Raw genomic sequence first — 20,525 nt, 5'->3', positions numbered from 1 at the left:
CTCCTCTTGGCACAGCCCCACCCAATCCTGCCCCCCCCCCCAGAGGTCCAAGGGAAGAGCCAGGTCAGTGCCATGATTCAGTATTTTAATTCTCCAAGGGCACAGCTCAACTGCAGGCCAGCTGGGTGGCGAGGCCACTCCCCTGACAGCCAGAGCCTGTGGCCCTTCACGAACATGGTTCAGGGGCACAGCCACCCCAACCGAGACCCGCTCTCGCACGCACTCACTCCTGTACCCCAGACACACCTCCAGGTCCCTGGAACTGGCCCAGGGCCCCACTTGCCCTCACGGCTGCCCATCCTCCTAGCGCCCTGGGCGCCCACGGCCCCTCTTAGACTTCTTGGTCCCCGAGGGGGGTCGGATGGGGAGGGGGGCAGTGCTCGAGGGTGGTGGCGGTGGCGGCAGGAGAGGAGGTAGAGGGGGCTCCATGGGCTCCAGTGGGCCAGAGCTGGGCCGGAATCCCTCGAAGGGCGAGAACTTCAGGGGGCTGCGGGGGAAACCAAGGTGAGTCAGCACGTACTGGCACTCGGGTCAGAGGGCCGATGTCCCCCCACCCCCACCCCCAGGTACAGAGGCTGTGAGGTCAAGTGCCCAGCCAGGCAGCCCCCACCACAAGGGGTCCCAGGGATGAGAAAACAGACTAGCACTGAGAGGCAGCCCTGGGGTGGATTGGCAGAGCCAAAGCTAGAACCGGCCTCCTGCCTCAGCTACACACTCCCCTCTGTCCTGTGGTACCTGACCGGGGTCCGGGGACTGCTGTTGAGGCGCCTGGGGGAGCGCAGCTTGGGCTGGAAGGAGAAGCCCTCCTTGATGCTGTCCAGGACGGAGGGTGCCACATATGTGAAGCCCTGTGAGGGTTGGGGGGAGCGAAAGCAGGGCCGGACGACACTCAGTGTCCACCACTCCTTAGCCACAATCCTGCCCGGGCCCCCATAACCCTCAGGCCACCCAGGACCTCACCAGGAAGGCCTGGTTGGCGCTCTCACTGAGGGCCGTATCATCGGGACTGTCCACTGGCGTCTGCCGCGTGAAGTGGGTGTCAAACTGGCTCACATCCTCCTCTGACTGCTGTGGGTAGACCCGAGCGGGGAGGAGGGGTCAGGGGGCATCCAGGACGGGTCCTCCACCTGCCCCCAGACCAATGGGTCCTCCGCTTACCAGAGAGGGCCTGAAAGGGGGGTCGATGCGGCGAGCCAGGAGGTCGTCCCAAATAATGTGCCGGAAGAAGGGGTGCCTCTGTGGGTAGAGGGCCCCCAAACATCTCATCATTTCACCATCCTTGACTCCCTCAGTAACTCCCTCTCGCCTAAGGCCTTGCCTGCCCCCCTGGTACCCTGGGGGCTCAGCCCTGCCCCCTCCTGGTGGTCCCAGACCCACCTGCACATCAGCAGCATCCCCAAGGCCACCCCCGATCCGTTGGCTGGGATTCCGCTTCAGAAACTGCAGACAAGGGCAGAGGGTGAGGGTCTGTCTGGGGGAGAGGCATTGACTGTGTGTTCCTCCATGTTCCTGCGGACTGGCCTGGGCAGGGAAAGGTGAGTGTGTGAGTGAGTGAGTGAGTGTGTGTGTGTGTGTGGTGGGGAGAAGGCCTCAGGAGTGTCGTCTCCACCTACAGACAACCTTAGGCCTCCCAAGGTTTGGTCTAATGGGCCCTTCTGCATGAAGCCTTCGCAAAGGCACCCGGTCGCTGGGGGCACTAGGGCACTGCAGTGGGATCCAGTCTCCAAGCCTAGCCTCCCACTTTTACCCCCAGCAAATGCCTTCTCGATGGGAGAGCAGCTAGCTCATCGTGAATGTTCCGCTGATTAAGACTTGGGACTAGGGGTGTGTGCAGCGGGGTCATCAGCTGGTCTGCAACAGGGTGAAGGCGCAAGCTCAGCGTCTTGGACCCCAAAGCCAATGCTCTTTCATCCCAAAGGCATACTACACAGGCAGGGGTGTCCCACAGCCCAGAGAAACTCAGGATTCCATGCAGGGCCTAGAAGACACTGGGGGCTGGGCCAGGGACCGGAGGAGCCCACCTTTTTGACAAGGTCCCGGGCATCCGGGGTGAGGTAGGGGGGCAGCGTCAGCTTCCCTTTGATGATCTTGTCCATGGTTTTCTTCCGGTTCTCTGCAGTGAAGGGTGGCTGGAGAAGGCAAGGGTGAGAGGAGACTTGCGGGCCTCCCCCCAGGCCCTGGCCCTGGCCCGAGATGAGGACCCCCGTCCCACCCCCCTCCCCACCGCCCCTCCTCCCAAGGAGGCTGGACTTGCCGATCCAGTGAGCATGTCATACATCAGGGCCCCCAGGCTCCACCAGTCCACCGCCCGGTTGTGGCCACTGCGTACCAGAATCTCAGGGGCCCTGGGGGCCAGGGGAAACCATCAGCCAGGCAGGGCCCTTCCCGGCAGTCCTCCCGACCCCTGGTCCCAGCCAGCTGCCACTTACATGTACTCAATGGTGCCACAGAAAGTATGGGTGACGGCGCCCTCATGGATCGACTCCTTGCAGAGTCCAAAGTCTGTCAGTTTGATGTGGCCTGAGGAAGATTTTGGAGGGGGTGGTCAGGGCCCTGGCCTACCGGGTGGTGCCCCTCAGCCCTCCCTGCAGATTCCAACCCAACATATGCAGCTACACGGCAGCATGGGGGGGGGTGGGGGTGGGCGGTGCACACACGCGCACCCTGGCTGTTGAGCATGATGTTCTCAGGTTTGAGGTCCCGGTAGATGATGCCTTGGGAGTGGAGATGGCCCAGGGCCAGTGTGATCTCTGCCAGGTAGAAACTGCAGAGACAGGACAGGGTGAAGGCAAGGGTAGGCGGGGGGCTGGGCTCTGAGCGAAGAGCATCCCTGGAGCCCCTCCAGAGAGGCAGAAAGGAACACCTACCAGGCCGTGTCTTCCAGGAAGATGCCCTCTCGCTCCAGATGCGTGAAGAGCTCACCGCCTGTGACACAAACACGTCAGCAGCTGTGTGCTGGGAACAAGCATCTTTGCTCTCTGAATCTCGGTTTCTTCTTGGGGAGAGTGGGACTCATAATTCCGGCCCTACCTGCCTCACACAGCTGCCGTGGGGATTCAATTCAATTCAGCAAACATCTACCGACGCCTACTCGGGTGTCTGGCCCTGTGCTGGGTGAAGCTGGGGACACAGAGATGAGGAGACCCAGCCATTGCCCTCAGGATGCTCAGTCTAATGGGGAGACAGACATGCACACAGGTGCTCTAATATGCCAGACTGAGGCAACAGCTCCAAGAGCTTAATGCAAAAAATATCACAGAGGAGGCAAATGACTCCTAACGTGAGGGGACACAGCCCAGGGTAACAGTGAGAATCGAGGGGTGCCGCGATGGATGTGGGGACTGGCGCTCACAGGGCTCATCTGTGCAGACAGGACCTGGCGGCAAGTGGGCCCCAACCGCTTCATGGCCAACAGGGGGCACCAGGCCAAGGAGGCCAGGCTTCACCGGGGCAGTTACAGGGAGCCGAGTAATTGTTAGTAGGAGCGTCGGGGACAATTCCGTGCTGAGACGATGACCCTGGGAGTTCATGGAAGAGGGTGAGCCGAAGGCCTCAGGCCCAGTTAGGAACAACTGTGACCCCTGCCATCCCCTCAGGAGAGCGGAGAGTATGAAGGACACTGCTGAGAATGAACCAGCGGGATCTGGGACCCAACTGGACAGAGGGCACGCAGGCCATGGAGGGGTAGTGGAAATGGACAAAACAAGCCACTGGATTTCTGCACAAGCTCCGAGCGTTCCCGTCCACCCCCAGTACAGGTGAGGGACACAACAGGTGCTGGACAGACGTTTGCTGAATGAATGAACGATGGGACGGATGGACACACAGATGGATGGGTGTGGGGGCCCCCTAGCCATTCTACACACATCTCTCCAGGCTTCCCCCAGAGCTCCCAGTGCTTCCTGGCTGGTTCCCTGGCCCTGGTTCCCTGGCTGGGCCCCTGCTCATACCACTGAGACACTCGAGGATGAGGTAGAGTTTGCCACCAGTCTGGAAGGCATAGGCCAGTTCCACAATGAAGGGGTGCTTCACTGACTCTAGAATGTTCCGTTCAGCCCGCGTGTGTGCTGTGTCCTTGGCGTTGCGCACAATTTTGGCCTGAAGAGGCGGGATCAATCAGAAGGTGGGCACCTCGGGCACCTTTAGTCCCTCCAGCCATTACCCTCCTGCCACCCTTTATCGCTCCATTCTATTTCTCCGTAATTCCGCTACCAGTGATCATCCTTCTCAAGGACTGATTTATCCTCTAGAGGTACCTCTCCGCTTTGTCACTAATGACATTTCAGGCAGATAATCCTTTGCTGTGGGTGCTGTCTTGTACATCGTAGGATGTTTAGCAGCAGCCCCGGCCTCTACCCACTGGATGCCAGTAGCACCCCTATTTAGTTGTGACTCAAAACTGTAGAGGCAGTATTGCCCACGGTTGGGAATTACTGCAAAACAACACCACCACAACTGACATTAAACCAGCCAATGCCCAAGACAGGGGCCATCTCCTCCATCATGTTCACTACTGTCTTCCGGAAGCCTGGAGTCGTGCATGGAGGACGGCAGCCACCGAGCAAGGATTTGTTGGCTGAACAAATGACTCACCTTCCTCAGGACTTTCATGGCATATATTTTGCCCAAGTTGGTGCCCTGAACCTTTCGCACTTGGAACACCTGTAGGGCAGGGGAGACAGGATCAACCTCCCTCTCCACATCCTATCTTCAAAAAAGCTCCACCCTGCAGCTCTGGCATTGAGACCAAGAGGCCTGGGCCCACCCAAGGGTGGGGCAGTAAAGATGTCAAGTCTGATTCCGAGAGGATCGGCCTTTTCCCTGCTTTATGCTTTTACCTCAGCGTTCTATGGAGGCTCGACCGATTTACAAGTTTAATTTGTTTTGAGACCCTTTGCTGCTGCAAGACTGAGGCAGGGAGACCAGTGAGGAAGGAAGGCCAATACCTTGCCATAGCCCCCCTTGCCCAGCACACGCAGCAGCTCAAAGCAGTGGGGTCCGATGCGCTCAGGGCCCAAATTCACACTGGTCTCAGTCAGCTCCACCTCCTCACAGTGTCCCACAGGCCTATTAACACAAGAAGTTAATGGGGGCAAGGCTCCAGGACTCCCCATGTCTCCCTCCCCAGCCCATACCCTCCCTCCCCCAACACAACCCTCACTCACTCCAGGCCAGCCGCCCTCGACTCGGCAAGGGGACACACGTCCTGCGAGAAACCGAGGGGTAAGAGCCAAGGAAGGCACCGGGATCCCTCCCCCTCAAGCCGGACTACTTGGCCCAGGAGAGGAGGGGGTCAGGGATGGAGCTGGCGGGCGATGGGCCAGCAATGGGGAGGAGAGGTCCAGGGCAGAAAAGGGAGAACCAGGGTAAGGGCTGGGGCCTGAAAGACAGGTCGGGGTGAGTGAGGGTGGGTCAGAGCTTAATAGGGGCCGGGCTCAGAGACGCTCTGGCTGGGGGAAGCCAGGGCGATTCCACCGCCTGGAGGATGGGATCGGCTCCGGGATCGAGCCGCGCCCGGGAGGACCACTCACCGAGGGGCTCAACTCTGGCTCGCCCTCGCTGCCTTCCTCCGTCTCCAGGTCCAGGTCAAACACGGCCGCCATAGCGGCGCCGGCCCGGCGGGCCCTTCGGCCCGTGCTTGGCCGCGCTCAGACTGACAGCCCGGGGGGCGGGGCGGGGGGGGGGGGTTGTACGTTATCACTCCGCGACCGCGGCCGCGCGCGCCGATGACGCATGAGGCTCCCCCCCCCCCCTCCAGCCGGCCACTTAGTCTGGCGGGGCGAAAAGATGGCGCCCGGCGCAAGGCCTCTCGGGAACTGTAGTTCCAGAGTGCCGGGGTGCCGAAGCCCGTCTAACACTCTTTGACGGAACCCTCAGTGTTCGCAGCACTGCTCCCCGGGGGTGGCACCGGACAGGGGAAGCCTAGAAGGCGCTCATCTTGGTTCTGGGAAGAGTTTGAGTTTGGATGGGGCAGAAGCACATGCAAGTATTGGTGTAAATTTAATCCCCAGCCCGGTTTAAGCCGCGCGCTGGCAGGGTGGCTGGGCGGCGAAAGGCAAGTCGCGTTTCTCTGTTCTCCCCCGAGAGGCTGCTGCATCACAGTCTCCCTGACGTGACACCTGCCTCAAGGACCCTGCAAATCAGAACATTTACTGGGTGACTGCCCCACGCTCAGGTCAGGCTGGGCTTTTTTGCCAGGTTCTTGCCAGAAAGGGTTTGGGTCTCATTGATACACCCGTAAATACGGGTTTGTGCTGGAGTTTGCTTCGTTGCCAATTTAAGTACATTTAGTAATTTCGCTATCTGGGACAGAATAGGCACGTAATAAAACTTCGTTAAAATAATGAGTGAATGAATACACAAAACCTGGTCTGTGACTTTAGATTTGGGCATGGATTCTCGTTGCATGGAGCTCTGTAGGGGTGAATTTGGGCCACACTAGGTCTTGGATGAGTTCTGACTGTTGGAGGCTGTCTGGATGTGCATTCCAGTTGGATGGGGAGGCTAAATATGAACTCAGCTGGACAGAAGTCAGGAGTCTCCAGGCTGGAAGAAGGTTGTTTAGTTGGATGTGGCCCTCTGGTTGCAATTCCACCCTCCAGAGACCCTCAGGCTTGGGTCCCGTTGTGAGTGACCACGGCAGGCCCCTGCTCACGGCGAACACAGAGGCCTCGCCAGTAGGGTGTTTTATCCTTAGCTCCAGATGCTACAGGTATCCCCTAGCCACCTCTCCTTCCTCCCATCCCCAACTCCCATCTAGCTGAGCCTGAGGGGTATTGTCCAAGTCACATGAACCAGATGCCAGACCTTTCATTAGTTCATAAGCCTTTATTTGGAGAGGGATGCTTGTGGAGCGAGCCCCAGCTCCTGCGCTGCACAGGGGGCAGAGTTATCGAAGCAGACTCCCCTGAATCAGGAAGGGAGTGTAGACTCTCCTCTGCCAATGCCGGTTAGTTATGCCAGAGGCCAAACCACCAAAGTTTGGTGGAGAAGATGTGTGCTGCATGGGAGGGGGCGTTCACTCGTCTTAAGGCCACATATGAATGATGGCAGGGAGGTGAGTGCGGTTTAGAGCGGGCACGTAAGACTTAGTAAAAGTGGAAACCTGGACCCTGTATCTCGTCCCTTGACCCCCCCCCCCCCAGCTACTGTGGTGTGACCTTGAGGCTATGGTTGTTCCTCTCTGAGCCTGTTTTCCTCATCTGTAGAATGGGGCAATAGTGTCTGCCTGGAGAGGAGATGGTTCCTGCTGACCCCAGGGCACCAGCTTCTACTGCTCAGGCCAAACGAGGCAAGCAGGGCACTGCCAAAAGTTGTCAGCGGACTCTAGAAATATCCTGGAATTTGCTAAATGAGGGTTAAGAGTAAGAAGACAGGGTGTTTCGTCTCAGGCTTTTGTGGGATTTGTCCAAGGCCAGGGGCCAGCCAGCTTCTCTCTTCCTGTAGGCTGCAGGAGGAGAGACAGACCTGGAGGGATGACAAAGAGGGGCTAAGTTTGGGCCCACTCCCGCCTCCCTGCAGTGTGTGTGTGTGCGCCCGCGTGCATGTACGTGTGCTTGCGTGTATGCACGCAGCTGTTGCTGTTTCTCCATGGCTAGACTCGTGGGGCAGGACTGGGGCCTTTGTGCCGGACTGACAGCAAGAGGGGCCAGTAGCCCCCCTGCCCCAGATACTTTTTTTGTGGTCCTCAAGCTCAGGAGGCCTTCGTGTCAAATGGCCCTGTTATTCTGGAACAGACCTGAGGCCTTGGGGGGGCCAGGCCAGGGTTGGGGCAGGGGTCCAGGAAGAGAGGCACTATTTGAAGTGGGACAGGAAGTGGGCAACAGGGTAGTGGGGCCCATCGATGCCCAGACCCTGGCAGAGGCCCAGCAGGCGGAGGCGAGCCTCAGCCAGGCTGGACCCAGCACAGGCCACGCTGCAGTAGGGCTCCTCGTATTCGCCCGGCACCAGGACCTCCTCCAGCCAATTGAGGCGCAGCAGGCCCTGGTCATGAAGAGCCTGAAGGGTCTCACGGCTGGCGGTGGAACTCAGCACCTGCAAGTGCTGGGACACCAGGCACATGACCCCCACCAGGTGGCCACGGGCACGAGGGCGGGCGGGCAGGGCAGGCCGCAGGCCGCAGGCCACCATAGCTGCTGTCAGCAGCAGGTCCACACCGTAGAGTTCCAGGATCCAGTCTCTCAGGTAGAAGCCGCCCATGCGAGGGTTGATCTCGATGAGCTTCGGCCCAGCCCCAGTCAGCTTGAGCTCCACGTTGAACACCCCGTCCAGCAGCCCACAGCCCAGGCAACAGCGGAAGGCTGCCTGCACCAGCTGGGCCTCCTGCTCAGGTGCCAGCCCGGTGGGCATGCAGGCTGCCGTCTCCGTGAAGCCGGGCAGCCTCGTGGGGCCGTTGTCGGACACGAAGGCGGCCAGCAGTCGCCCACCAAACAACACCAGGTCCACATCGTGCTCGGTGCCCTCAATGAACTCCATCAGCAGCATGGCGTTGCCCCAGCCCAGCCCAATGCCGGGGTGGTCGGCCTCCCCCTGCAGGTCGCGGGCGATCCGGGAAAAGTGTTCGTGGCACTGTGGCGCGTCCTCCACCAGCCGCACACCCACTGCGCCTGCCCCGAACTCCAGCTTCATGACACCTGGCAGGGGCACCTGGTGGACGGCCTTCTCCACATCAGCCTCACTCTCCAGCGGGCAGCAGGGCACAGCGTGGAGGGAGGGCGCAGGCCAGGGTGGGCCATGGCAGCGCAACAGGTGCAGCTGGGTGCAGCTCTTCTGCTTGGCCAAGCGCATGGCAGCTGGGGGGCTGCAGGGCAGCCCCAGCTCCTGGCAGAGCAAGGCCGTGAGCACTAGGCAGTCATCCCAGTAGGAGAAGCAGCCATCCAGCTGCAGGCCACGGGCCCGCACCAGTTCCGCCAGCAACCGTGCATTCTCTTCATCCCGCCGGTGCTCTGTCACATCAAAGTGGATGAAAGTCTGCACCAGTTGGGACGCAAAGTGGTTGGGGTCCGACTCCACCAGGTGCAGCTGCAGAAAGCACCAGAGCACAACACACCCAGTTTAGCCTGTGCTGGACACTGGGGAGATTGGATGGGGCCTAGAACGTGGTTTTGGCCCTCAGGAGAGACCGACTCACCAGTTCTAGGGGCTCAAAAAAATATTTGTTGATGATTGACTACATGGAAGGTGCAGCGTTGGCACATCTAACCCCGCCTGGAGGGGAGGGAAGGCAGCCGAAAGGAGGCAATGCTTAGGCCGGGAGCTGAGTAAAAGCCAGAGGAAAGATGGCAGCACAAGGGAAAGGGTGTGATCCGGGCAGGAGGGGCTGGAGCAAAGAGAGAATGAACCACCCAGAGTGAGAATGAACCCACTCTGACATGGGCTCATTCTCACTCTGACCACAGCTGTAGTGGAACTACCAGGTTGGGGGTAGGGACAGGTGGCCTGGTGTCTTTGGGCATCATGCTCTTGGTCATCATTCACCCAAAGAGTTCTGACCCCAGGGGTGCCCACAGAGGAATCAGTGGGGCCCTGCGCCCCAAATCTCACTGCCCGCTGGGGGAACACAGACACAAAGCAGCTGGTTCCCAGGGCAGAGGCTGCTCCTGAAGAGACAGGGGAGCGTGGCTGTGAGCACTGTAACACTTGGCAGCATGAGGAGTAGAAAGACGTTCCAAGTGGAGAGCACAATGTGCAAGGCAGGGAGTGAAGAGGCATAGGAATGGCTGGAGGGGCGGATTCCCAAGAGGGTGTGGTACTGTGGAGGAGGGGAGAGGAGCCATTGTGGTAGATTAGAGCCAGGAAGAACCTGACCTCTGTTTTCTTACCTGTTCAATGGGGGATAAGAATGCCTACTCTGGGGGAGGCTGGGTGACTCAGTGGCTAAGCGTCTGCCTTCGGCTCAGGTCATGATCCCAGGGTCCTGGGATGGAGCCCTGCACTGAGCCCCGAATCGGGCTCCCTGCTCCGCCGGAAGCCTGCTTCTCCCTCTCCCACTCCCCCTACTTGTGTTCCCTCTCGCCTGTCTGTCTGTCAAATAAATAAATAAAATCTTGAAAAAGAAAAGAATGCCTACTCTGCCTGCATGGCTCCAGATTCTTTAATGCGAGGCCACTGCTGTGAACTTGATTAGGGACCTGTAAGCTGCTCTTCAGCACCCTACTCGTGCCCTCAGGAATTCAACCTCGAAGGGCCTGCCCTTCCTGCAGGTTAGGGCCAGGCTCCTTCCCCTGGCATTCAAGGCCCCGGTTCTGGTCCTAACCCTGAATGACGCCCCCGCCCCTCCAGCCCATCTGCAGTGGGCTCTTTTTGCCCTGGAGGGGGCTCGCTGAAACAGAATTCGGCCAGAGGCCAAAAAGAGTCTAGACTTCTGGGGCGCCTGGGTGGCTCAGTCAGTCAAGCCTCTGCCCTCTGCTCAGGTCATGATCTCGGGGTCCTGGAATCCAGTCCCGTACCGGGGTCCTTGCTCAGCAGGAAAACTGCTTCTCCCTTTCCCTCTGCTGCCGCCTCCCCACCCCCGCTTGTGCTCTCTCACTCTCGCTCTCTCTCAAATAAGTAAATAAAAAAAGTTTAAATTTCTAACCTGGGCGGGGCAGCGGGCCCCACCCCTACTCCTGGGCTCTGGAGCCCCCAGCGGGCACGCCCAGCGCAGGCTCCGCCCCCAGCGGTGCTGGCCCCGCCCCGAAGCCCTCCGCGCCCGGGCGCCCAGGGTGCCGCCTCCACCACTGGGGCCGGGACTTCGGACCGGCCCCGCCCCGCGCCCCGCCTACCTTAAGCCCGTAGTCGCGCGCCGCCTCCCATACGAACTTCTTGCTGACGCCGCCGGCGCCGATCAGCAGCAGCTGCTTGCCCTCCATGAGGCAGTGCGCGGACCGCCGCAGCATGGTCTCCACGAGCGGCGCGGCCGCCGCGTCCTCGGCCGCCGACCGCGGGCGCTGCGCGGCCCACAGCCCCTCGAGCGCGCCGCACGCCTCCAGACACAGGCCGCTGTTCAGCTCCAGAGCCACGGGGGTCAGCGCGCGGCCTTCCACCGTCAGCGCGAAGTCCACGCCTGGCCCGGGCGGTGGAGGGGGGGGGGGGCGCGGGCTCAGCGCCGGCTGCCCTCCGGCCTCGCCCCCGGCCCCCGGCCCCCGGCCCCCGCCCGGGGCCGTCCGCACTCACCGAGGAAGTCCGTGCGGGCCCGGCGCCCGCCGCGCTGCTCAGCGCTCAGGCCGGCCTCCAGGGCCAGCACGGCGGCCAGCGCGGCCTCGGCCGCCGCCTTGACGCGCCGTCGCACGACCGCCACCTGTCCCGTCTCACCCAGGCCGCACCGGGCCAGTGCCACCTCCAGCGTCTGTGGCAAGGAGCTCTGGTGCCGCAGAGGCCGGTCCTCGCGGCCCACGCTGCACACCACCTGGGCAGGGTGTGGCTGAGGGTGTTGGCCCAGGAGGAGCCGTCCCAGGACTAATGCCACCCCCCACACCCATGCCCTGAACACCTACCCTGGTGCCGAGGTCCAGGCCAGACCTCTCACTGGACATTCAAGCAGCCCAGTCCTCCTCTGTGGCTTCCGCTGCACAAACCACTTTCCCCCGCCTCTGCCCCTCTGGTCCTTTAGACCCTAAGGGGATTCTACCCAGGCTTCCAGGCCCAGCCGGGGTCTCTGCTCCTTGAAGGCGCCAAGCACGCTTGCTCCTAGCTCCTGCAGGCCTGGGGGCCTGTGCCACCCTGGTGTGCCCCACCCTAGACCTCCATGAGGGCAGGGTTGACAGACTCTCCCTCAGGTTGGCTCAGAGCTGTGTTCCCGGGAGGGTCCTCAAGCTGCCTTGAGTTCCCTGGCTTGGAGGCCCCTCCTAAAGGACTCCAGACACTGGCAGTTCAGAGACCCTGGGTCAGCCTCTTCTGTGGGTAAGAGGATTCAGCCCTGGGCCCTGGTATACCCCGTACCAGGCAGAGCTCCTGAGGCAGGAAGGGTGGAAAGGGAGGGGAAAAAGCGTCAGACGCAGGAGTCCTCCTAGAGGCCACCGGGATTCCCCCCAAAGATTATGTCTTCTCTCTGCCCGGGGCCCTCAGCAGCAGCTCATTAGGGCTGGGCTGGGGTGTGGCGGCAGGGTCGGGACCTAAACCTGGGCCACGCTCACCTTGCTCAGCAGGGGCCTGTCACCCTGTGTCCGACATACCACGGCACAGATCCGCACAGCCAGCTCGGGGCCAGGTGGGGCACTGCCTGGGGAAGGACAGCGAGGCCTGAGCCCGGCACAGAGCAGCCAGGAGGGCGAGCCAAGCTCCCACTCCTGGCTGGCGCAGGTGGCTCTCACCTGGGAAGGGTAGCCGGGCAGGTGGGCACACAGCCTCCACCAGGACACTCTCCTCCTCCTCCAGTTTCTCCAGCAGCGCCAGCACCGTGTCCACCACTGTGCCCAGCTCCACTCGAGGGTACACACGCATTGCCTGCCGCCCCCGCCAGCGCCAGCCACTGAGCTTCACGGCCACCTGCAACAGGGAGGGGAAGGGGGTCTCCTTACCACCCCATGGACCTGTGGGGTACCATAGGATCTGATGTGTAAACTGAGGTAAGAAGGGAGGGGATTGCCACAGAGAGAGAGACGCCAGCAGGAGGGCTCCAAGTTGGGGACAACTTCCCAGCAGGACTAGGTGACCATCCATGGGTCCCATCCTGCTGGCATCTGCACAGACCTCGGGAGGCAGGGGCCTGTTACCTGCAGGGCATCAGCGAGGGCCCCGGAGTGCAGAAAGGCCCCTACTTCCTCCTTCACCAGTGTCTGCTGGTCCTCTTTGCCACTCAGCTCTACCAGCCGTAGGCCCGGGCTGGCCTCCCCTCCCCGCAGCAGTGCCGGGGGCTTATAGGTGAAAGCCAGGGTAGCTGGCACAGCCACACCACCGTGCTGAGCCAGCAGTCGCCTTGTCAGCAGCCTGTCCTCCAGCAGCCGGGCCAGCTCAGCCGAGGCTCCGGTGGGGCAGGTCAGGTCACGGGCAAGTTCAGCTGCCTCTCGACCCCGGCCAGGTCCCAGCCCCAGGCCCGCCAGGAAGTAGGTGGCTCGGCGTGGGGGGACAAAGTCATCTAGGAATGTCAGGCCCCCTGGGTGGAAGCTCACAGCCTTGGAGACCAGCAGGACCGCCTCGCCCGGCTGCCCAGGTGCTGGCACCTTTGTCAGCCAAGTAGGGGACAGGCAGAGGAGCATGTTTCCTATGGGCAGAGGGAGGAGGGTTGCTGGCCAGGGAAGGCCAGGGAAGGCTTAATGCCCCCATGTCCTTCGCCTCCAGCCCGGGGCCCTGGGTAGTGGGGGCAGCTGCTCCCAGAACCCACCCCCACTCAGAGCATGGCAGCCGGCCCGGCAGAATGCAGGCACTTGCCAGAGTCAGTGGGTATTTCGGGATGTGGCCGGGCCAGAGCAGGGCTGCCCTTTCTGTAGGAGCAGGCGGGGGAGCTTGGGTACATACTCACCCGGGCTCTGGACCCCACCCTCCAGCAGCACAGACAGAAAGGTGCTGGGGGATCCCAGAACGCATAAGGTCACCTCCGCACCAGGGCAGCCTGGGGGTGGGGTGGGGTGGGGAGAACATTGCCAAGCTCAACAGGGGCTTCCCCCGCTATCTTTCTGCCTACCCTTCCCTGCCCCGTAGCCCCGCCCTCCCCCCCCTCCCCGGGGGCCCCCAAGGTCCTTGCCAGTGTGGGCTGAGAAGAGTAGAGAGGACAGAGAAGACGCCCGGAAAGGGAAAGGGAAGCTTGCCTGCCCATCCCACCCAGTGAGGCTGGCTCCCTCCTCTCTGCAGCTAGCCTGGAAGGTACTGGAGGCTGAGTGACTGGAGAGCTGGGTTCTAGCCTGGGCTTTGACACTGACTGTCTCTGAGACCCGTGGCCCCCATGCAGTGTGGTGGGGGCGGGGAGGAGTCCCTGGGCCTCAGTTTCCCAGTCTGTGATTTTCATGTATTCTGGCTGTGAACCCTCTGTCCACACAAAACCTTTGTGGCCACCTAATCTTTAAAACAGATGTAAAAATTAATAAATAAAAATAAAACAGATAAAACAGGGAAGGAGTTTTGGGTCCCAACTGTTAGCTGCTTCCACAGCAGCTCCCAAGACACGTCTGTAGAAGCTCTGGCTCCACAGAACGTGGATGACAAATCCCACGGCTGGGTCTTCTGGGGACAGGAGGGAAGCCTTGATCTCTGACTTTACTGGTGCCAGATGCCCTTTGAAACAATGCTTGTCTGCCGGAGGTTGACTGGCCTGACCTCCCTGGCTCCAGATCCAGCCAGAGCCTGGGGGAAGGGGCTGACCTTGACAGGGATGGGAAGCAGGCTGGGCTGAGGGCGCCCCCTCCCCCCCAGGGGCTCCCCCCTCCCTGGAGCCCTTGGGCACCTGTGCGGGGCACCTGGCTGCGGTCCTGGGTCTCCGGAAGGCCAGCTTGCTGCAGACAGCTCTGCAGGAGGCTATAGTAGTAGACGGTCCAGGCCCGGGTCTCCGCCCCCTCGAGGGAGCCCTTGCAGTCCAGGCCCACGTCGTGGCGCCAGGAGCCGGGGAAGCAGTCTGGGGGCGGCAGGCCAGAGCCTCCTCCCCATGGGCCCTCCTCTTCCTCCAGGTCCTTGGAGCCCAGGGGGCAGTCCCATTCGGGACCCAGCGGATCCAGGGAGAGCTGAGAGGGGCAGAAGTGGTGGGTCTTGGGCAGAGTGGGCAAATGGCACGTTAGGTCACCCAAGGATATAAGCCCTCCACACCCCTAACCTTGGGTTATGTTCAGGGCAGACACTGTCCTAGGAACCAGGAGGGGATGGAGTTGGGCTAGGGGATGAAGGCCTGTCACCAGGAACACGTAGGTAGAGGTGGTTTGTAAAACGTAGGTGCAGTGCTCCGGGGCTCTGGGGGTAGAAAGCAATGTGCTGCTGGCTGGACCACTGCCCCCCCCCCCCATGCCACGCCAAGGTCTGCCCTAGCTTGGTTCGCAGAACCAGAGGTTTTGGTCTGTTTTGTTCATCGAAGCAGTTCTAGCACACCATAGCTGCTCAATAAACGTTGATTGAGGATAAATGAACGAACGAACCAAGCAATCACTCTTGAGCTGCTCATTTCTCTCTGGCCTTGGTAACCTATCTACTACCATCATGGAGCTCTGCTGAGACCTAAATGTGTAGGTGAATCTTTCCACTGCCACCTAAGTAGGCCTTGAGGACCTACTGTGTGTCCAGCCCTGTGCTAGGCATTGGTAGGGGAAAAAGCCCGTGCCCTTTTTTCAGATGTTCTGAGCCATGGAAATGCTTTCATTGGATGAAATTTTACACCCCTGCCCCTCTCTGAGGCTGGCTAACTCCCACATGAGGCAGCTCAGAGGCTCTGTGTGACCACAGGTGGGGACAGAGGTGGGCCTGTCCTCAGGGGGACAGCCTAGGTGGGCTACCTTGGGTGAGTTACAAGGTTTCTTTGGGCCTTGTGGGGGCCTGGCACCTGCTCTGTCCCACCCCAGCAGGCCGGTGAGGCTTCAGTCACAGGAAGACAGTGTGCTGTGGCCGGGAGGGCAGGCCTGCGCCTGAGACCTGGGCTCAACTCCAGGCTGACCAGTTCCAAATTCTGAGCCTTGTGCCTTCTCTTAGAAGGTGTGTTCCAAAAAGAAGAAGAAGGTGTGTGTTCCCTGAGAGCCCAGACTGTTCATGCACTGCTATGTCCCCAAACCTGGAATGGTGTCAGATGCACAGTAGGGGCTCAGTGAATGTCGCAGAATGAATGAATGCCAAAGGGGACCAACAGTGCCCATCCCCGGGGCTGGTGGGGGAGAGGGGGAAGTGCCTGGCGCACAGCAGCTGCTTGTCCCATGTCACCTGGAGTGGAGAGTCAACCACAGCATGGGCTGCTGGTTATAGGTCTGAGCTGTCTGCCCAGGGGAGCCCCCAGGGTGAGGCTTTTGGGTGCCAAACCCTGCCCTCTGGGCCCTCCCTCTGGCCAGGGGCTTGGGCCTTTTGGGGAAAGGAGCAGAGGAGACTCACCATCTTACAGGTGCAGTGGCTGAGAGACTGATGGCAGAGACAGAGGGAAAGAGACAAAGGAGGGAGTCAGGGCAGCCGGGTCTGTACCCCACTGCCCAGCCCCTCAGACTCGGGGGCGGAGAGATGGCCCCCAAAGGTGCCTGTGTCCCGTCCCTGACAGGTGTCCACGGCTGCCCTACCCCCACCCAAGGAGGCGGTGGGATTTCTGCCGCCCGGACCCCAGGGGTCCTGACACCCCCCCCCCCCAGGCCCCCAGCTCAAGCCTTGAGGGTTGTGCCTGGCAGCGCTGGGGTCCTAGCACCCCGCCCTTCCAGCGGGGGGCGCGCTGGGTCCCCGCGACCCCTGGCCCCGCAGCCCCCCTCCTTGGCTCTCCCCGGGGCGCGGGCAGGAGCCGGGGTACCTGGAGGGCTGCAGCGGCTCGGCGGGGCAGGCGGGCGGCGCGGAGCGGCGGGGGCTCGGCGGCAGCGGCGGCGGCACAGCGGGAGCGGGCGGCTCCGCTTTATATAGAAGCGACCGGGGCATGCCCAGTGCGGGGCGGGGGCGGCGCGGGGCCCCAGCCGGCACCCCCCTCCCCGGCCACCCCGCCGCCCCGCCGCCCGCGTCCGGACACCCGCCCCCCAGCCCGACACCTGGGCTCCAGGGAGCGTCCAGGGAGAGAGGGCCGACCAAGTGGAACAGCGGGTCACAGCCACAGGGCTGTGGTGAGGGGAAGACAGAGCCCGGACAGGGACAGAGAGAGAGAGAGAGAGACAGAGGGAGAGACAGTGCCGAATGCACGGGGGATGGAAGAAAGAGAGAGGGAGAGAGGAGGAGGGGAGGGAGAGAGCCGGAGAGGGCAGAGACCAGTGGCAGGGCTGCCCTTGGCCTTTCGGGGAGGGGTGGCCAGGAGGGTCAGGAGGGCCGTCGGGGCCCACAATCTGGAGTCCTGCCCTTGGATGGAGTCCTGAGCTCCCTAGCACACCCAGCCCCCAGCAGTCTGCCTCAGCCATGAGCACTCTGTCCTATGGCAGACTGTCCCAGAAAGGCAGGGTTGGGCAGGGGTCCCTGTACATCTGTGGGGGTCCTGCCTCACCTCTCCTGGCCCCCACCGGAGTAGGGACCAATCAGTAAGAGGGTCCCTCAAGGGCAGTCCCAGTTTCCTGGGACACCCTCTGCCCTGCAGGGGGCCAAGAGGGAAGGGGGTGCCCAAGCTGTGGGGTTCCAGCAGATGTGAGCCCAGGAAAGGGGGTGTGTCCAGGATCTGTCTGCCCATGGACACCCACGTCTGCTGGACACCAGCAATTACACCCAGTCTCCCCAAGACACACAACCTTACACCCAGGTGCATTCACCCAAGCACCCACAGAAAACACCTCAAGAGACCTGGCTCACGGCCACAAATTCGGAGACTCACACCCTCTCCTAAGTGTCACAGTAGGCAGGTGTCAATCCTAGCTCCAGCCATAGGGCCTGGGCACATCCCCTTTCTGGTCTGAACCTCACTTTCCTCCTGCCTAAAATGGGGCTAGTTCCCATCTCACAGGGCCGTGGGGAGGGTTCGTACATGGTCCTACGTGCACCCACCACATGCGGACTATTATCACAATTCCTCCACCTTACAGCCTCGAACCCACACCTTCTCCCTGCCTGTCTCAGAGTTGGAGACTCCCAGGCTGTCCCTGAGCGCCTTCTGGGCTTGGGGGAGAGTACCGAGGGGCCTGTGGCACCTGTAGTGGCAGAGGGGACAGCTTTGGGTATACAGATGACCCACCCCTGTTTACCACCGAAGGGACTCCAAGGGGAGAAGTGATTCATCCAGAGTCCGTCCATCCCAGCCCACATTCCCCACACAGCTTTCCAGGGCTGGCTGCTCGGCGCCCTCCCTGGAATTAGGTGTGGCCACTAGAGAAGTCCATTCTCTTGCTGCAGGGGTAGCCTGAGCGCCACGGCAACCCCACTGGTGGGAACAGGGGTGGGGCGCGGATGTCATCAAGGAGCATGAGCTTTTGGCACTTAACAAGGGTTAAAAAACTGAAATTCAACTGAGTAGATTTGTAAAGATTTGATTGGCTTTATTCAACAAATCATAGGAGCTGTGCAGAATGAAAGACTTATAGGCAGAAGGGAGCAAAGACAAGGAAGTTGTACTGGGCAAAACAGCGGGTTGGGTTTTGCAAAGTTGCTTTCCTTTAGGGGATGGCAGAGGTCTATCAGACGACCTAACTAGTGCTTATAGGTGAGTCTTGATCCTGGTTTAAGATTCCATTTCTGGGGGCACCTGGGTGGCTCAGTGGGTTAAGAGTCTGACTCTTGTTTGTTTGTTTTTAAGATTTTATTTAGGGGCACTTGGGTGGCCCAGTTGTTAGGCGTCTGCCTTTGGCTCAGGTCATGAACCCAGGGTCCTGGGATCAAGCCCTGCATCGGGCTCCCCGCTCGGCGTTCTCTCTCTGCCTGTGTTCCCTCTCTCACCGCGTCTCTATCTCTCAAATAAGTTTTTTTTTTTTTTTTTTTTTTTTTTACTTTATTTGAGAGAGAGAGAGTGCACAAGCGCCGGGAGGGAGAGAGAGAATCTTAAGCTGACTCTGTGCTGAGCAGGAACCAGATGCAGGGCTCGATTCCATGCCCCTGAGATCAGGACCTGAGCTAAAGTCAAGGGTCAGACATTCAACCGACTGAGCCAGCCAGGCGCCCCGGGTGTCCGGCTCTTGATCTCGTCTCAGGTCTTGAGCACACTGCTGGTGAGAGGCAGAGTGGGGGTCTTCCATCTGCTGGAGCGTGTGCACACATGCATGGAGAGCAATGTGGTTCTGTGCCCACTCCCAGAGGGCCTTGGCCAGGCACCAGCTCTTGTGGCATTTGCCTTGTGCTTGCAAGGAGGAAAGGCAAGGTCTGGGACTTGGGGCAAGCGGTCTGGCAGAACGCTTCTGCTCTGTCTCCAGCCAGCTAGTGGTGGGGTGAGGAGAGGCAGCGTGTCAGCTGTAGTCCAGATCAACTGAACAGTCATCCTCCTAATACTGTGACTGATAGAGCAATCTTGGGGCTGGGGTGGGAACTTTTATCGCATTATCTATAGGAGAAAATAAGCTCAGAGAGCGAGAGGACAATTCCTATGCAGGGACTTTGCAGGGAGTCCGAGTCTGGTTTCTGGACAGCGTGGGGATGGGGAACCTCAGGGGTGGGTGGCAGTGCAAGATGGAGACCATGGGCCCTCCTCACGACCAAGGTGGGGATCCATCTGCCCTTCTGCTTTTTAAAAACGTGTATTTATTTATTTTTAAGTAATCTCTACGCCCAACATGGGACTCAGGCTCAACGACCCCAAGATCAAGAGTTGCATGCTCTTCCAGTTGAGCCAGCCAGGGGCTCCTGTCCTTCCACTTTTTTGCTTGGCCCCCACTCCTGTCCCTGGGGCTGACCCAGGCCAATGGACATCTCTGGGTGCCATACCAGCTTCAGTCCCTGCAGGCTGAGTGCCATCAGATACATGGTTTGCCTTCCCCTAGCCCCCTTCCAAGCAGGTTTGTCGGGAGCCGGGGCTGCCAGGTTTACTGAGTATAGTTGTTCAGGTTGCTCACTGCACAAAGGTACCCAGCTGAGTGGTCACTTCCCCTCTGCCACACAGGGCTGCATGTGCCTGGAGGAGAGGTGTCTTTTCCCAACTAGCACACGGGTGCTGTAGGAGCCAGCACGGTCTTGTGAAGGTAATGTGTGCAGAAGTGTTCACATGAGGAAGGCGCTAGTTCTCTTCTGGTCTGACACCCCCACAGCCTACCCAGCTCAGGCTCCCCATGTAGATGTTTGATAATGGCACCTGCCCAGAAAATGCTTCCCTGAGCCGAAAAGACATTGATTTAGCCCTAGCTAGAGGAGTCCTGCTGGAGACCATTTGCCCCTAGGGTCTATAACCAGTGGGACCCACTGTCACCATGGCCCCCCTCCCAGACTCATGACAGATTCTGGGGCCCAGGGCCGAGGCTGCTGCTTTCCTGCTTCCCCACCCTCCGAGCAGAAGAACTGAGCCCTTGGAGGGCAGGGAGTCTAGGAGCAGACTCTAAGGGCAGGTGCCCCCAACCCTACCTGCTACAGAGCCTGAGACTGCATTTCGATGCCCTAAAGCTAAGGTGTTGTCCAGAAGGCACAGAGCCCTGAACTCTAGGGGCTCTGCCCTTAACGGTGATCTTGGGCCTGGGCACTCCATTTCCCCTTTCTCTAGTGCGCGATCTGTGCTGCCTGCAGAGGCGGAGGGGATCTGAGAAAGAGTTCTGGGAAGTGCAGGTGAGTGGGTTATTTTTAAGCTACAGTTACCTTAGTGGGGCAGGGAGGAGGGAGGGAGGGCCCTGGAAGCTCTCTTTAACACCCCGGGGCCCAGCTGCTGCCCCACACTCCAAGGGGCTAGTACTCAGGCTGGGGCAGGGCCAGGGGAGTGGGTGGGAGCAGGAGAGAGAGCACCCCCAGGAGGACAGACCTGGGTGGGCGCCCAGTTGTAGGGGGCAGGTTCAGGGCTGCTGATGTGGAGGCAGGGGTAAACCTGGGGTCTGGCATGGGCAGCGAGATCTTCGCTAAATCCCCTCCCC

The 20,525-nt window shown here is 60.6% G+C and overlaps 2 protein-coding genes across 5 annotated transcripts; both read right to left on the bottom strand.

Moving 5' to 3' along the window:
- Nucleotides 1–68: 68 nt before the first annotated feature.
- On the bottom strand, nt 69–5,665 carry RPS6KB2 (ribosomal protein S6 kinase B2). Of its 4 annotated transcripts, none has more exons than XM_027579366.1 (15): nt 5,532–5,665; nt 5,166–5,206; nt 4,947–5,067; nt 4,594–4,662; nt 3,951–4,098; nt 2,868–2,925; nt 2,664–2,764; nt 2,430–2,520; nt 2,255–2,345; nt 2,022–2,129; nt 1,378–1,521; nt 1,159–1,236; nt 961–1,068; nt 736–848; nt 69–487 (listed from the first exon to the last, which is right to left on the bottom strand). In XM_027579366.1, exons 1-15 carry the CDS (start codon nt 5,601–5,603, stop codon nt 304–306), a joined length of 1,527 nt encoding a protein of 508 aa, XP_027435167.1. In that variant the 5' UTR covers nt 5,604–5,665; the 3' UTR covers nt 69–303. The 4 variants fall into 4 exon arrangements, with proteins under 4 accessions (XP_027435167.1, XP_027435169.1, XP_027435170.1 ...); XM_027579368.1 differs by having other exon boundaries at nt 741–848; XM_027579369.1 differs by having other exon boundaries at nt 1,378–1,440.
- A 1,167-nt stretch (nt 5,666–6,832) lies between these two features.
- CARNS1 (carnosine synthase 1) lies at nt 6,833–15,984 on the bottom strand. Its single transcript, XM_027579846.2, has 9 exons — nt 15,973–15,984; nt 14,357–14,630; nt 13,439–13,528; nt 12,693–13,180; nt 12,291–12,465; nt 12,114–12,199; nt 11,155–11,386; nt 10,764–11,044; nt 6,833–9,021 (listed from the first exon to the last, which is right to left on the bottom strand). Exons 1-9 carry the CDS (start codon nt 15,973–15,975, stop codon nt 7,795–7,797), a joined length of 2,856 nt encoding a protein of 951 aa, XP_027435647.1. The 5' UTR covers nt 15,976–15,984; the 3' UTR covers nt 6,833–7,794.
- Between the last annotated feature and the right edge of the window lie 4,541 nt (nt 15,985–20,525).

This window comes from Zalophus californianus, chromosome 11, assembly GCF_009762305.2.
Source record: "Zalophus californianus isolate mZalCal1 chromosome 11, mZalCal1.pri.v2, whole genome shotgun sequence".
Taxonomy (NCBI): Eukaryota; Metazoa; Chordata; class Mammalia; order Carnivora; family Otariidae; genus Zalophus; species Zalophus californianus.
The sequence above is the reverse complement of the archived record's forward strand: the minus strand, read 5'-3'. Positions and strand labels throughout refer to the sequence as shown.

What these genes read in the sequence shown, in the direction of transcription:
- RPS6KB2 (XM_027579366.1), bottom strand. Translation starts at nt 5,603, where the DNA reads ATGGCGGCCGTGTTTGACCTGGACCTGGAGACGGAGGAAGGCAGCGAG. An exon ending in ATGACATGCTCACTGGATCG is followed by an intron (nt 2,130 to 2,254) that starts GCAAGTCCAGCC and finishes TGCCTTCTCCAG; the next exon opens with CCACCCTTCACTGCAGAGAA. An exon ending in CCCGGGACCTTGTCAAAAAG is followed by an intron (nt 1,522 to 2,021) that starts GTGGGCTCCTCC and finishes TTCCCTGCCCAG; the next exon opens with GCCAGTCCGCAGGAACATGG.
- CARNS1 (XM_027579846.2), bottom strand. An exon ending in ACAGGCCCCTGCTGAGCAAG is followed by an intron (nt 11,387 to 12,113) that starts GTGAGCGTGGCC and finishes CACCCTGCCCAG; the next exon opens with GTGGTGTGCAGCGTGGGCCG. An exon ending in CGCGCGACTACGGGCTTAAG is followed by an intron (nt 9,022 to 10,763) that starts GTAGGCGGGGCG and finishes TGCTTTCTGCAG; the next exon opens with CTGCACCTGGTGGAGTCGGA.